General features: G+C 40.3%; 1 protein-coding gene across 3 annotated transcripts in view; it reads right to left on the bottom strand.

The window, feature by feature from the left end:
- The window catches only part of unc5c (unc-5 netrin receptor C), a 122,318-nt gene that overhangs the window by 35,588 nt on the left and 70,672 nt on the right, over nt 1-16,058 (bottom strand). For all 3 annotated transcript variants that reach the window (XM_040000237.1, XM_040000238.1, XM_040000239.1), the window contains exons 3-4: nt 12,723-12,866; nt 6,508-6,611 (exon numbers count right to left, since the gene is read on the bottom strand). In XM_040000237.1, the coding sequence (XP_039856171.1) occupies nt 6,508-6,611; nt 12,723-12,866 (248 nt within the window). The remainder of the gene's footprint in view (nt 1-6,507; nt 6,612-12,722; nt 12,867-16,058) is intronic.

The following is a 16,058-nucleotide window of genomic DNA, read 5'->3' as shown; positions in this document are numbered from 1 at the left end:
CTTTTTTGTTTGGTTGTTTGTTTATGGTCAGTTGCTCGCGGACATTGCCAAAGCAATTCTCTGATTCATTTACCATCCAGTCATACCACTTGTAGCCTTTATTCTTACCAGCAGCTGCTTCAGTTGCTCGCAAGTCGAGAAGAGTTTAACTCGGGACTCACCCACTTCATGTTGCCAGTGGTTATTTCACCTGTCATCATAATGTTGCTAAATGTCACTTTCTACGATCTCTGGTAAGGACGTTGCTGCAAATTGCTTCCGGTGGACGAGATGCTGGACTGCTAAGATATCAGCTGACACAAGCACGGTTGGTTACCGAAGAGCACTTATAGACTTTAAAAGTGCATCAGAGAGACACATGGGCACCTGCTAATTATTTCAAGAAAGTAATATCCAAATAGAGTTCCCCCACAGAAACTGGAGCACAGTCCCTTTGGATGAGCTGTTAATACAATTAAGCAATCCACTTAGTGATTCAAATGAGCAACTACTGGCTACAGCTGCTGTGTCAGCATCCACCTGTCACTAAAAGCAGCCACAACTATAATAATGTATAACTAATCTTTAATATAAGTGGGTGAGTTGTAGAATACATTCATGGATGGATGCTGTTCATTTAATTATGGAAGTCTATGGGGTCAGTGATTCTACAAGTGCTTCCGTCTTTACTATACAGATAGAATCCACATGCTGTTGCTTGTTATGAAACTGTACTTTATGATCCACATCATTTTCAGAATTAACTTACTCGGTGACCTCTTATACCGCAAAAAGAGACACAGAAATATTTTCTGATAGAATAAAGTCACTCACAACACCTTTATATTGATCAGAGACCCAAAATACTTCCCTCACTGTAACACAACCACCACACACTGTTACTACAGGGAGCAGGAATTCAGGAATTTTTTTTCTACAACAGTTTCTTTCCTTTCTCAGCAGAAGTCTGACTTAATATATGCAGGGAAAATCATCTTCAGAATGAAATACATTTGACAAATAAACCTTACCCACCCAACAGTAGAATGGCTGTGAGGGCAGCAGACCTCACAAATGCGGGGCTACTAGGATTAATCGCAGTCTTTTCACGGGAAACCTGCAATGATTGACAGGTGAGTGCCTGAAGGGCAATCTTTAGTTGGTTGCCACAGGGATTTAGACTGGCCTTGTGACTCTTTCTTCCCATGGGTTACCTTAATGAAAATGCCCTCCCTGTTCCACTGGGCACTAAAGTGTTTTTCTCTTGACATTCTTGGCACTCTCATAACGCAACTATGCAGCATTTTTACAGCAGTAAAAGCACTCAGCTATTTTCTGACAAGGTGAACATATGGGCAACCGGTCGCAGCATGCCTTCATGTCACTAATTAAGTAAAAGTGGGCTAAAAAAACACTAATCGCTTACATGCTCTATGTGTAAAATGGGGTTGATGATGAAGCTTGATAAGTGCCGCATACCAGATATAAGAACTATACTGGATTTTATATAATAATGAAGCATTTTGAACATATTTTTAAATTAGCAATGACATCTTTCATGAACTGAAACGGATTGAATTTTGTGTCTCAGCTGTTTTAATTCATCTGCATTAGTTTTCTCCCCTCTCTGGATGAGAAAGTGTGAAGTAAAGATCTTTGTGTTTCCCATCTTTCTTCTTAGTAAGCCAATGGACTTAATCATGGCAGCAGGGCCCGTACCCTGCAGAGCATCAATGACTCGTTACCCGTGATAACACGGCAGGACCCCGACCGACTGAGGAGATGCCTGAATTAAAATCCTGCTTCCATGGAAATAGGCACAGTGCCTCCCGGTCCTGCGTAACCTCTGAACTCTTGTCTTTGTCTCAGGACTGTGACAAGCGCTCCGAAATGGAGACGGAGGGAATGGGCGAAGAAAAGAAACAATTCTTTTTGCTGTCGAGTTTATAAGGCTGCCACATATTAAGTATAAAAAGAGGCCGCTGCTGCTTGTCTAGAGGTCCTTTAGATGTGGATGAAAGAGCCTCCTGAGGGTTTTCAAAGGGAAGGATCTGCATTGAGCTGGTGAGAAGCTCTCAGTTCCCATCTTTACCTTTATTATTATAACTACGGATAGCACTCAGCCACTAAGCCGATATAACAGTGAAACAGTGCACAGAGCCTTTGTGCCAAATCACTCCGATTCTACTGTTCCTAGAATAGCCTCAACAGTTAGATTTTCCTTCTGCTCTTCATTAAGTACATATCAAATATTCATGGCTATGGAAAGGTGTAACAATGACTTTAAGGGAGCCTGTTGAGTGTCTAATTTATTCAGACCATACAAGACATTCAGATGACTTAATCCCTGTGCTATTCCAGAAACCCAACTCGCTGTATTTCAGCTCTCAAAGGCCAAAGTTCCATTGGTAATGGTCACAGGGAGAGCCAAGATAAATGCCTGCTGCTTGTTTTCTTTGTGTGTGCAAAACTGCGTGTGTGTGTGTGTGTGTGTGTGTGTGTGTGTGTGTGTGTGTGTGTGTGTGTGTGTGTGTGTGTGTATTCCACAACTAATTGTGCTTCAGTAAAAATAAGTTAAGTAAACATGAAAATGGCTTAGATTGAACTTCAAGTACCAAAACCTCTGAGATGTTTCATGTGTTTTTTATGAAAACTTGCTGCATCATCACAGAAGCAATCCAAGCTATTCAGCATAATGTTTAGTTTTCAGGGCAACAGCCCACGCAGAAAGCCAAGAAAAACTCAAAACCACTTAAAAAGAATCACAGGATGTCATTACTATGGTAAACCATCATGACAGCTTATAATGTAAATCATCTGAAAAAGTGGGAAGACAAAGACGAACCAGGAGATAGATAATAGCTCGCATCAAACAGTGCAGTTCTTTGTAATCTGAGATCAAAACTAATTAGGATTGACTTACTTTGATTCTGCAAAATGTGGGCTTCTTTCTTCTTTGAATGTGCAAGTATGCATGTGGTTGGGAGGACGCTGAACTACTTTGGTAACTAACCGTTTCAAACAGCTGAAACACTTTTGGCATTATAGCTGATCTCGACAGAACGCCTTTTTGAAAGCTTAACTAAAACTATTCAGCTTGAAGTAACACAAACTATCAGTGCTTTCAGTTCTAATGACAGCTCAGAATCTAAAGCGAAACAACAGAGCAATATGTTACTACCTGTGGAACAATGTTTTTAGACACCAATCAACAGTAGCAATAGACAAGGTTATTACAGTTAAGTAAAAGTTAACCGGAAAAAAACTACACACAGAAAATAACAAAAAACTAGCAAGAACAATATTATGCACTTAAGATAATAATATACTACATTGACAAAGTTACTGTTTTATCTACACATTAAACATAGAGAAGCTGCTGGGTCATCGAAACCCATGTCACAAAGCTCCCGGTGAACAGTTTTTGTGCTGATGTTAATGCAAGAGGAGGTTTGGAGCAGTTATTGAGTCAGCAGAGTGTTGGTGAATTACGCATTATGTTCCTCAACACTCGGCAATCCCGCACTGTAACTTTAAATGGTCTTCCATCTTGTGACTGTGGTTCCTAAATGCTTCCACTTCCACTAGCAGGTAAGACATTTCCAAACCTGACCTGTTGCAATGGTAGCATCCCATAACAGCAAAATCTTCAGTGACCTCTTTATAGAATGACCCATTATTTTTTAAAAGGAAGACTGCTTACCTAGTTACTTGATTTTACACACCTGTGGTAATGGGACTGAAAACACCCCAATCTGTAGACCAGTGCTTGTTTGTATATTGTATATGTATGTGTAGGAAATGTCCCACTTTGTTAGTTTTAGTCTGTTAACACAACCGGCTTTGGGTGGCTTTACTTCATCTTACGTGAAACTGGGGTGTCTACGTGAGTGTGATCTAAGTGTTTATACTGTAATGCCTCCTGTGTGTGTCTTAAATTTCCCTCTGAAATAAATCCATCTATGCTCTTTCTCTACTACTTTTGGAGGCTGTGGCTTATCCCAGTAGTCATTGGATGAAGGAAACTAGCAGAAACTAACACTGAAAAAAATAAGTAGATAAACTAAAGCCAAACACTTTTGAGCAGTCAAAACTGAAACATGCAAATATTTAAAATGAAACCAAACTGTAAAAGAAAAACTGCTAAATAAAACACTTATGCAGAGCCATGTATACAGAAGAAACTGAAAGTAGATTAAAAACTATTTAAAAATCAAGACAATAAGAAGATGATGAGTGTATTTTGTAATACATAATGAATGAAATGCTAGATTTTCTTTAATATATATATATATATATATATATATATATATATATATATATATATATATATATATATATATATACATATACTGAATTGAAAAGAGGAAGCACAGAATTCAGATTCTTCCTTGTCATTTATTAGTGGTGAATCTATTTTGCAGTCCATGTGAATTAATTTTGGCTGGTGAGCCAGGAATCACACCGGTAATTACATGGAACGGACGAACAGTCTTTTGGCAGCAAGTTCTCTGTATGCAGGCAAATTAATGTCCTTGCTGGTACACTGTCATGGGAACATGTCAGTGGAAGTTAAAACATATGACAATGTAGTACATGGACAGTCAGCAGATGTGCATGCCTTACTTGTACTTTTTTATGACAGAGAAGCCACACGGCACATGATTAAAAAAAAAAAAAGTGCTGTGAAAGTATGGGGTTTTTATGGCTCCGCCACAGCTCTGCCATCCTGCCAGCCTCTTGCTCTCTGGGCAAAGGCCTGCAAAGGAACCACAGAGTGAGCTGACAGCTCATTGGAGGCCTGACAACAACTCAGTGGATCCAATCCCCGACAAACCTTAACAGCTCTTCTCCTTCTGCCTTCATCCTCTCTATATTTTTTTGTGTCTTGAGCGGGTGAAATATGACAGATCTTTCTCTCAACAGCGGCTGCTACATATTTCTCCAGATTCATATGTAACCACAGACTTAGCCCATCTGCTTTTTCCAAGGTTTTTTCTCTGGCGAGCTTATGTGAGAAGAGGCCTGACAAACACAGATGAAAAAGCAGCATTCGGTTTTGTCCTTTTTCCCTCCGAGGCAGCTGAGTTTGAGTTCAGAAGAAAAGGGTGGGGGAACTATCTAGTGAAATGGAACTGTTGTCTTTTTTAGCAGCCATGAGGTAAGAGGGACTAGTTAAAAGAGCTGGAAGTGTGCCTCTGTACACACACTGAAAAGTCAGGTAGATCATGGAAAGAAAAGTAAATAGAAAGCAATTACTGACTTTAGTCTGAATGGAAATCTGAAAAGACTATAATGTTTTTAAAAGAGGTCAATTACTACAATAGCTAAACATCGTATGAGTGCTCTGTTTTCTCAATTGATGGTATCTACACTAAAACAACAGCGGCTCCTTTACTCCAGGCGAACAGAATCTCCTGTTTACTCTTCACTGTACATCTGGATTGCCACAGCAATTCAGAAGGATGTGGTATGATTGTAATCAAGCTAGGTCTTTGATCGCTACACTGAGCTAATCCGGGGCTTACAGTAACCTCAGACAGGCTGTAGAAATCACCATTACTATACAGCTGTTACAGGAAAACTATCAGACTAAAGCCTGGATTGTATGAGGAGAGTCTGCGGAGTGCTACTCCTAAACTTTCGTCCATTGAGCTTGTCAGCACTTTCAGCAGGGATAAATGCTGTGCAGTTCCACTCACTTAACTCAGCTTTTCCGGGTCATTCATAAGCTTTTACAGAGTTCAGTCCCAACAACTCACAACTGAAAAAAAAACACCTCCCGACCAAACCATCAAACCGCACTTTCATCCTGTATCTATGGTCCTGCAATCTCAACTGAGCCTTTTCAAATACAGTCCTAATAGGGTTCTACTGTTGGGCAGGGAGAAAGAACGGCAGGGAGGAGATACTGGCCAAGCTAAGGTAGCAAAGTCACACAACTGAATGTATTTTTTTTTTTTATCCCTCGGCAGATAATTACAATTTTCTCTCCTCCAAATTGCAGTGACAGGCCGATGTTCAGGAAATACCCAAAGAACTTTAATAACCCGGGCAGTGGTGAAAAATGTCCTTATCTGCGCAGTGTGGCATGTCAGATTTATTCAGTGTTATTTTATTTGAAACCTCTGAAATAGGCAAGTTTAAAACTGAGGCAAATTCTGTAATCAACACACAGTTTCTACCTGAATTATTTAGAGAATAGAAGAACAGAATCAGTGACTGGCACTGCCAAAATTACAATATATGCTAAAAAATGCATGAGCTCACTATGCAGTACAATATTGTAGGTGATATTTTAACATTTTATATACTTAACAAAAAATAATGCCAAGAATAATGATGGCATATCTCCAAAAACCCATCCCAAAAGTCAGTGAAAATTACCTCTTTTTAAAGAAGTCAGTTGGGTGGATTTAAGGTGAGAGCATTTTGCCTGCATTTCCCTGAAAAGTACTTACCTGTTCAAACCAATTATCCTAACAACAAACGTGCACTGGCTTCATGAAACACCCTTTTGGACCTTACCTCAGCAGCTGGGATGCCTTCGGGTGGGCGACATTGAAGTAACACTTCCTGTTCAAGTGACACTTCTTTTCCAAGAGGTTCCTGGTCAAATGTCTTTCTCAAGTCTGAAAAAACACATAAAAGACATTGTGTATTAGTGCTAAATGAAAGTGTATCATACTGGAAGATCAACAGTATATCCTGAAACATGTTTAAGATTAAACACAAAGCCGACCAGTGTTAATGTCACAAACTATAAAAACAATTAAAAGAAAGTTGTCAATAAGACCTGCCTCTGTGCAAAAGCAGTATATATAAAACAGACTATAGGTGAGTGTTATGTCTCCAAGCTCATCTTCAACACACACACACACACACACACAGATTGCTTGAAATAGATGGATGGAAAATATGGAGAAGGGGCTCACTTGCGCGCCATCAGAAAACCAACATTTTCTTGGCGTGAGAGCCCTTATGGATTAGTGCAGGGAAGGTATAGTGGAGCTGACAGGCTAGGATTACTGAAGGTGTCATGCTACACTGGAACCTGAAGCCCATTAGACATATATCATGCTGCACAGACTGAGACAGTAGCAGTGGGCATCAACTGACGAGAAGGGGCGAGGAGAGGAGAGGAGGTACAGTAGTACTTAGCAACGTTAGAGGCACTGAAGCATCATGTCTACAATCAATCCTCCAAACCCCAGTGATACCATTTTCACAAGCATTGCAAAATTCTCGTCATACACACTTTTATTGACACATTCGGTTTGGGGGTGAATAACTTCATTCAGCAAAGCACAAAAACACATTTTATTCCAGACAACAATTCTACATAACTTTGTTCCCTTTCCTGAGGAGACAAATGTACAAAATGTGGCACCTATACTGTATGTGGATGGGGAAACGCGCACAGTCAAGAATGACTGAAGGGTAAAACAAACCAAAATGCTCTATCACCAGCTGTCTCTTTCTTTGTGTGTGTCCGTGCGTGTGTGTGTGTGTGTGTGAGTGTGAGAGAGAGAGAGTGTGAGTGTTTGTGTGCATGCGTGCGTGCCATCACAGCAAACTGCAGCAAGAAGTACCACAAAGGTGGCCTTGAGTAGTTGGTAGATATCTATACATCTGTCAGTCAATCGGAAATATGACAACTTACCAATGTCGAGAATGCAAGCTTTATAATCTAACAGATGTCACTGGTTATTCTACCAAAAATGCATTTTGAGATGTAATGTAATGTATTGTAATGTATGTTAATTTTTCATCAAAATAATGAAAAATGATGTCATCTACTGTATTTTATTTTACCAGGAAGTCTAACTGAGATGAGCTGCTCAGAGGAGAGACTTGGACATGATTGCACCCATTAGAACTCTTTTCTCTAGAAAAACAACCACATGCCACATGTTACTTACTACATTTAATTCGTTTTACATTACGCTTCAAAAAAAACAAAAAACCCAGTTATAAAACTGTATTTTGCATTGCACCAACTTCCTGTAGTTTTTGATGTTGGCAGCACTGAACTATACAAGCTATAGAATGAAGGCTGACCTGAAGATCCTATCTTTGATAAGCCAACATGGGCTCTTAATTAACATTAAAAAAAGTTCACCCATCCCTTGGTCTATTTTTTAAATGCTTAACCAACCAGAGTCGTGACACTGGGGACAGAGAAGCGGGGCAGAGACAGAAGAGGTTGCCTGTCCATCACACAGCTAACAAACAGACACAGAGATCTGCATGATGACATCCACCCTTATGGCCAATTTAGAAAGTCCGGCTAACCTAACCTGCATGTCATTGGACTGTTGAAGCCGAAGTACCTGAAGGAACCCTAAAAGCAGAGGGACCACATGGAAAGTCCACAGCAAGCAGATATATTAGTTTCTTCTTCAACCCACACCTAACTGTGTCCATGAAAACAAATCCTGCAGTGACCTTCATTCAGGGACTCGATCTTTTAAAAGGATACAGCTGTTCTTCTTCAGAGAAGGCTGCTAATACAGAAATGTACAGCTACCGACATTGTGTACCAACATAAGGCACAGATTTATTATATTTTATAGTCCTAGAATAGCACATGGACTTTAGATGTGGGCATACAGTCTGAAGTGACACAGATCGTATGGCAGGATTTGCACTTGAAAAGTCAAAGCAAACTGCGTGTAAATCTCTAAAGACTCTCAAGACTCTTAGGCACAGTGTGTAACAGGATACACTTTCCTTATCTATCATAGTAAAGAAATGCTTTTCAGTGTCTGGGGAGATGGTGTATGAATGGATACAGAATGAAAAGAGCATTACCACCTGTAATAAAACGAGAGATCTCCAAAGACTGATCACAACAGATTTTTTTTTTTGTTTCTTCATTTGCTTTCATTTCATTCAATAGCTATTAGGTTTAGAGACATTATTTTAAAATAGACATGTTTCACTGTTTAGAATGAACTGGTCTGCATCCCCGAAGGGAAGAAGACAGATCATGTTCCTATTACAGAATACATGATGATGCAGCACCTGGAAACACTAAAGAATACCTATAGTCATTTTACGGTTCATTTTTTATTTGGAAAAATGATCCTTAAAATAACAAATTCATGAGGTATCCTTGTTCCAGTTCAACCCGAGAGTACCCGTGTCTTCAGGGGAATATGTTATAATTCAGCACATTTCAATGTATTGTAATGGCTGAAAGGGTGACTGCTGAATTGAAAGTAATTTCCGTAAAAGTCTGGTATGAAATTAAAAGAAAGAATGACTGCAGGGGTATATTCTTTGACAGAGGTTTTTCCAATTCAATCCAAGGACACACAAGCTGTTTGGTTTCCTTAAGATAAAGTGGGCAGGAGGAAAGGAAAGGAGATACATCAGAACTATTCTATAGCGATGGACGCTACCTTAACAATAAAATAATTAGAAGTCACGGTATGACAGGTACACACTGATAACTTTATGATTTATAAAATTTGCACTACAGTCAAATCTAACAAATTAATTATCTGTCCAGGTACTCTGACTTCCCCCACAGTCCAAAAACATGCATGTGTCAGGTTAACTAACAGCTGGCCATAGGTGTGAATGTGAGCGTGAATGGTTTCTGTCTAAGCTCTGCATTAGACGGGCGACCTGTCCAAGGTGTTTTGGCACCCCCGCCCCTGATCCTGAATAAAGTGAAAACACCCAAAAAAGAGAAAATATCTATTGAGCAACAGTTTCTGAAATACCAGACTTGCTGATGCCAGGTGTCAGAGGAGAATGGCTAGACTGCTTCATGTTGATAGGAACGGAAAAGTAACTCAAATAACTGTTTGACATGTCAAACCTTGAAGCAGATGGGCTAAAGCAGCCACGCGAGGCGCCACTGCTATCAGCTAAGAATAGGAAACTGCAGCTAAAGCTCGCATGGGCTCAGAAGATTGGAAAAATGCTGCCTGGTCTGACAAGTCTCGATTTCTGCTGTGACATTCAGATGGTAGGGTCAGAATTTCGCGTAAACAAAACTCAAATCATCTCCAACTGGTTTCATGAATATGACAGTAAGTTCACTGTATACAAAGAACTCCCATGGCCACGACATCTCATCTCACATCATGTACATGCAGGCGATGAATGGGCTACAAATGTGTCAATATGGACCAAAATCTCTCACGAATGTTTCCAGCACCTTGTTGAATCTGTGCCATGAAGAACTGAGGCCGTTCTGAATGCAAAAAAAAGGTCCAACCTGCTAATAGCAAATTGTTCCTAATGAAGTGGCCGGTGGGTTCCTATTACATATTTTATTCTCTTTGTGTTTGGAACAAAACCCAATTCTTTTTCTTCCTTTCATTTCATAGCTCTTCTTAGTTAAATTATGTATTTACTATTCAGAGCATAAATTCGCTTAACAGGCAACACTGTTACTATCAGAGGCAAAGGCCAGTGTTTGTGTGTTTATGTGGAATATTCACACTTTTAGTCCTCAGCCTTCTTATTCAACTAAAAATTGAACACCCACTGCTTTTGTAGTTCACTAATCAAAATGTACCTGTGATGAAACAGTAAGTAGCATACAAGCGATTATTTTGCAATATAGATTTTTATTGGATGTCGGTTTAAATTACACCTCCCTGCTGGAGTCTCTCCTTTCCTCACTTCTCGTAACCCTGAGCGGTACTGCGGCATAGAGGGTGTGGGAGCAGCTGAGTAGACATTCCTGCGGGAGACACACCATTCTCCCCTCAGCAAGCAAACACTTCCAGCCTCGCAGGCCCACAGAAAGATACACATATGACAACCATTACCTTAAGTGGCTACTTGTCAGGCAAAATTACACCAGCACTGCGCACTTCAGAAATTATTACTTTTCTTGCTTAGTAAATCATTAGCTACTGGTGCAATCCGATATCAGGAGGCCTACTCTGAGAGTTTTAATCCCGAGGAAAGTCACATGCAATGCTGATTTGGTTTTACCTGCTCCAAAAGTCCACAAACAGACAAGAAAATCAATTTGCTCTCTCTGTGTATGATTCCCCTCCGCCAGTCCTGAAAGCCATTTCTTCTGATTTGATTAATTTATTTAATTTGCTTCTGTGAAAATACTTTTATTACCCCTCGGTGGCAAGCAATAACTGCACCCCAAAAATAGAGGCCAATTAAAACGGTTCTGTGGAGGTCACATGAAGGGAAGGACACACAAGAAATGCACACGTTCTCTCTTCCTCTGACAGGCTCTCACGATAATTTCAGCCAAACTTCCAGCAAGTCTGAAAGCTCCTTCTTCAACACGGCAGCCTCTTAACTCATCTGTGCTAGATGTGACTCACCGTCTGATTAAACAGTATATGTTTAGATGATGGGAGAGGAGAGGAAAACAACCCCAGTTTCCATTAGCCTAACGGGATAGAGTCTGGCTCTGACAAGAAGCCTGCCTGGAGAGAAAGCCCAGTAGAGGAGCTAATCCATTCAGCAGAAGCTAATGGGAGGGGAAGAGGGGTCCATTGTGATTTGAGGGATAGGTTAGTGCTGGCAGGCTGCTCATCACGGGTGATTATAGGAGGTGGAGCAGCGGGAGTGGACTCAGTGGGAGACTGAGAGGCGTGATTCGGATTCAACAGGCTAGTATAATAGAAGCAGTAATAGGAAGAGATACTGGTGTTGGAAATAAAGGGGAATGCACTAAATTCAGAGACAAACTGTTCAGAATATGGAGCAAATACAGAGTTAGTAATACAAAGAAGTGGAGATGATCGAATAAAAATAGGGAGAGACAGCTCCATCACTGCTAAGTTGCTTTTAATTGAGCGGTTCAGGTGAAATCCTGGATATTGACTTTGCGAGGTGCTTTCTGATGCACTGTATAGCAAAGATGAAATCATTCTGACAGTTCCCCAACAGCTCAAGTCATATCCTTATCCAGTGTTGACAATATATTTGACATAAACTACAATACACTCTCCAAGTGTGTATTGCAGGGGTTTTTTTCCCCAGTTTGCCACAAGTCTAAAGAGAAACAGTGAAGATGGGAAAGATGCGTCAGTCACGGTGCCTTGAAACTACTTGACAGGAGGTGGAAGTGCAATGATCTAGCCGATACTATAATAGGATTTCCTTCAGGTGGAATTTTGACAAAAACGTGTAAGTAGTTGTGTCACGTAATAGCTGTGTTGCAAAAATGTTGCCTTGATGTCACAGTCAGACTTAAGCAGCTCTTGCTTTCTGCATCATGTCTTCTGGGGTTTCATTACCCTTTTTTTCTGATTTTCTTTGCCACATCCTTTGGGGAAAACTGTTAAAAACATGAGCCCAAACTTTAGATCCAGTACAGAATGTTTCTCATTATTTAGAAACAATTGCGTGGTGCTTTTTCAGCAGGACGACAAACCGAGAACAAAGGAGGACCATACACAAATGAAGTCATAAACATGCACCACAGCTCTCCTAGTGCACAGACGCCACTTCAGCTCTTTTTCTCCCCCTCTGTGCTTCTTCTTCAGGTCTGTGCTGCCCGCAAGGAAACCACTGTACTGGCTTTTTACCAACTCAAGTTCAAAGGGACGCTTGAATCTCATGTTAGCAAAACCTCCTTTTCACTGCTACTATCTCCAGAATCTGTGAAGATACACAAGTCCGTCGCTGAGATGCGTTTTCTTGGCAACCGAGAGGTTTTGTTTGGAGAGAAATACAAAGATGAGAGAGACGATAAGTGAATAATGGCCTGAAGAGAGGGATGAAAGGGGGGGGGATATACTCACAGGCGATGCGGACATGAGCTTTGCGGCTCTTGGTGGTCCCAGCGGAGCTCCAGGCCACACACTGACACCAGAAGTCCTCTGGCCCAAACAATTCCTCCACTTGCTGCCGAGTGATCTCTATGCTGGCCTCCCTCACGACCAAACCTGGGAAAAAGAACATAAAGGGTTTTTTTTTTAAATCACGGAGACGTGAAACAGTAAACAGAACAAAAAACAAAGAATTGACCGTGCAGGAAAATGACATTAATTTGAACACCAGAAAATATAAACAGATGGACAGCTGAAATGGTTAAAATAATGTGACATCATACACACCAAACTCAAACAACACATATTTGTGTCAGTCTGTCCTGATTCTAGAGCCAGAGCACTGAGCTGCTTGGGTCTGGGCCTTGTGGGGGAGGATTCTCAGCGTCATGGCTAACACAATCCTGTTTGCTAACTCCTCTGATTACTGCTCATCTGGGTGCCAGGGCCCAAACAAACAAATCATCCCCAAAACAAATGCCTCTACCCACAGCTGCCCCTCTAGAGCAGATTATGCTGCTACCATAGCGTGTGCACATCTCTGCATGTCTCTAAATGCCTATTTGTTGGAGCATTTGAGTTATGTACATGCAACCTAGGAACAGTCTATGCGTGCGTTATGTGACACACCGACGTTTATTGAAGTACAGTGCTTATTTCATTTCTCAGTCCATAATATTTTTTCTGACAGGATGGGACATTTAAGAGGACAATGATGCATTCAAAAAGGCTAGGTTGAGAAAAAAATGCATTTGCAACAGACTGCGTTTTGCAGACATCATGAGAATCTGAACAAGTATCCAAACTAAACCGAGAGCACGCTTGTAACTAATAGAAGTAAAGTATTCCATATGTATGGAGATGGTCCCTATAACTGCATTTGGATGCTGCTGGGCACTGGAACATCTCGCATTTTGCATGGATCCACATTCAGCAGTCCTGCAACATTTGTGCAGATTTTTTAAAAAGAACTTTCACGCTGTGAATATCCCATGCCACCTCATCCCAACAGTGCTGCCCCATTAGGCTTAGATAAGGGGTTTGTGTATCCTACTGGAAAGAAATTAAGCTGATGTCATTTTCTTGGAACTCTCATGCTCATGTACCTGGTCAGCAATGATGTGAAAGTGGGACTATCAAATCGCTGCCAGTTGTTCTTGAATCGCCTTTTTGTATGCATTCCCCGCACCATTACACCATCAGCAGCTGCCTGTGCCATCAGCACCATGTTGTTTGTATACCAAATTCAGGTCCTGACATCAGTTCCAAAACACTGCCTGTCATTTGTTTCCCCCCCAGTCATTAGTCATCGAGTTTTAGTGCCTTGCCCTGTAGAAAGGTTTGTTGTTAGCTGAGACGATGACTAACTGTTTGTTGAATTGGTAACAAATCTATTTTAACTCAGCACTTAAAGAGTGGTGCAAACTGTTTTTCTATTTTTTTCCGCAAAAATGTTCAAATCTTTGGGTCATTTTAATCCTATTGTTGAACATTAGGTTGTCTGCAACAACCCCCTATCATTGTCTGTTAATTCAAAAAGAATAGTGTGGCTGGTGTCTCTTGACAGGGCACAAATTAAAAGGGCTGTACAGAGTGCATGCTAATTTAAACAGTGGGCTGTGGTGGAATTAATGATTAATGCCTGTGTTGACAAAAGACTACAACTGTTAGTCTGTAAGGGAGTTTTTTTCTTCTTCAAAGTTAGAGTTACTGTATTAAATGAATAAATTACCTATTTGCAACTTTAAGGGTAGGTATTGATAGGTACCAGTTTTGAATTTTGCACTTTTTGTTTTGCTACTGTACCATTCTCCAAGTCATAGCTGTCAAAATCATTTTACATCTTGGGTCGGACCAGTGAAGCTGCCCTTTCTTTCAATGTAAAGAAGTTTAACAACATCCCGAATGAATCTCTGAGGTATCTTATTATAAGATAAAGAAGAGCAATTTCAACAGTACGTCTCAGGTTTCATACAAGATGAAGAAATGCTGCTCAAGTAAATGAAAAATCTGTCAGCACGACTCTTTGGACTTAAATTGTGAGAATTAATGTACAAAATTACTGAATATTTTCTGGTATCTCATTGCTCAGAGTGTTTTGTAATAATGAAACAGACCTTTTTTTTTAAACCAAAGACCCATATGAAAAAATAAATAAGTATTTCTATAGCAGATGGTGAAAAAAATGTTCCTGTCACGTCACTGTTTATCTCTATTACTTTGGTGTAGTGCAAATGGCCAGTGGGGGAAGTCTTATGAAAACACGGTTAAAAGTAAAAAATGTATGCCCTCCTTCCCTTTTTCCACAGCCTGACTGGGCCGATTCTGGCCCATGGGCATTATGTTCGACACCCCTGCTCTAGATAATCAAGTTTGGAAATTTCCACAAAAAAAATAAAAAATAAATCACAAGCAACAAAGCTTACAGTGTTTGGGCTAAGCCAATAAAGCAGAAAATATCATTATGTAGGTCTTACTGTATGTGTGCCTTATAGCAACCGCTGACAGTAGTACTGACCATTCTGTCAAACCATCATTGCTTTGTATTAGATGCAACTATGTTGTGTTGACAGATCCCCCAAAACAGCTCTGTGGCATCTAAATCCAACATCAGCCAGAGCTCTAAACTGTATATCTGGGTGTTTCTAACTTAGCCATTATGCTAAAAATATCTTTTTAACTAAGCTTACCTAAGAGACACCATGTGCTGTCAATGTGGCATCGCTATTATGTACAGTCTCAAAACTGTGTCATAGATCATTGACTCATCTGTGCCGCAATGTGCATTTAATCAGTAATCTAATCTCTGACTGACATCCAGCTCTTTGCAGCGTGAATCACTGCCAACTGATTCAGATGATAAGCTAATTTGCAACAATTTGTTAATTTAGTTTGTGATGTGAAAACCGGAGAAGAAAAGAAAGAAGTAATCTGAATCAAGGCTCCTGGCTCAAATCAAACGTTGTGCCGGCTCAGTGTTACTTTAGTTTTACATATGTGCAGTCATCTCTGCCACTCATGTTAATGTAACAGCAGACTTTCTATCACTAATTATTATGTGAGAGATTATTGCCTGATAACTGCCTGAGACAGCATCTCAGGAGTGAATACTAATCCTGCTCTGCTGGTATGCCCATTAAAAACCATTATCTCTGTGTAAATCCTGAACCTTTTTCCTTAGATTATTAGAGCACAGCTCTGATTGGTTTATATGGTAGCTGTGTGACATTCTGGTTGAATGGAAAATGCAAAAGAAATTGGATGGTTAAAAAACGAACATGCCAATTTATTTCAGGTTCAGTGAATTCA

Source organism: Simochromis diagramma, unplaced genomic scaffold (genome assembly GCF_900408965.1).
Source record: "Simochromis diagramma unplaced genomic scaffold, fSimDia1.1 OVJJ01000596.1, whole genome shotgun sequence".
Classification (NCBI taxonomy): Eukaryota; Metazoa; Chordata; class Actinopteri; order Cichliformes; family Cichlidae; genus Simochromis; species Simochromis diagramma.
The sequence above is the reverse complement of the archived record's forward strand: the minus strand, read 5'-3'. Positions and strand labels throughout refer to the sequence as shown.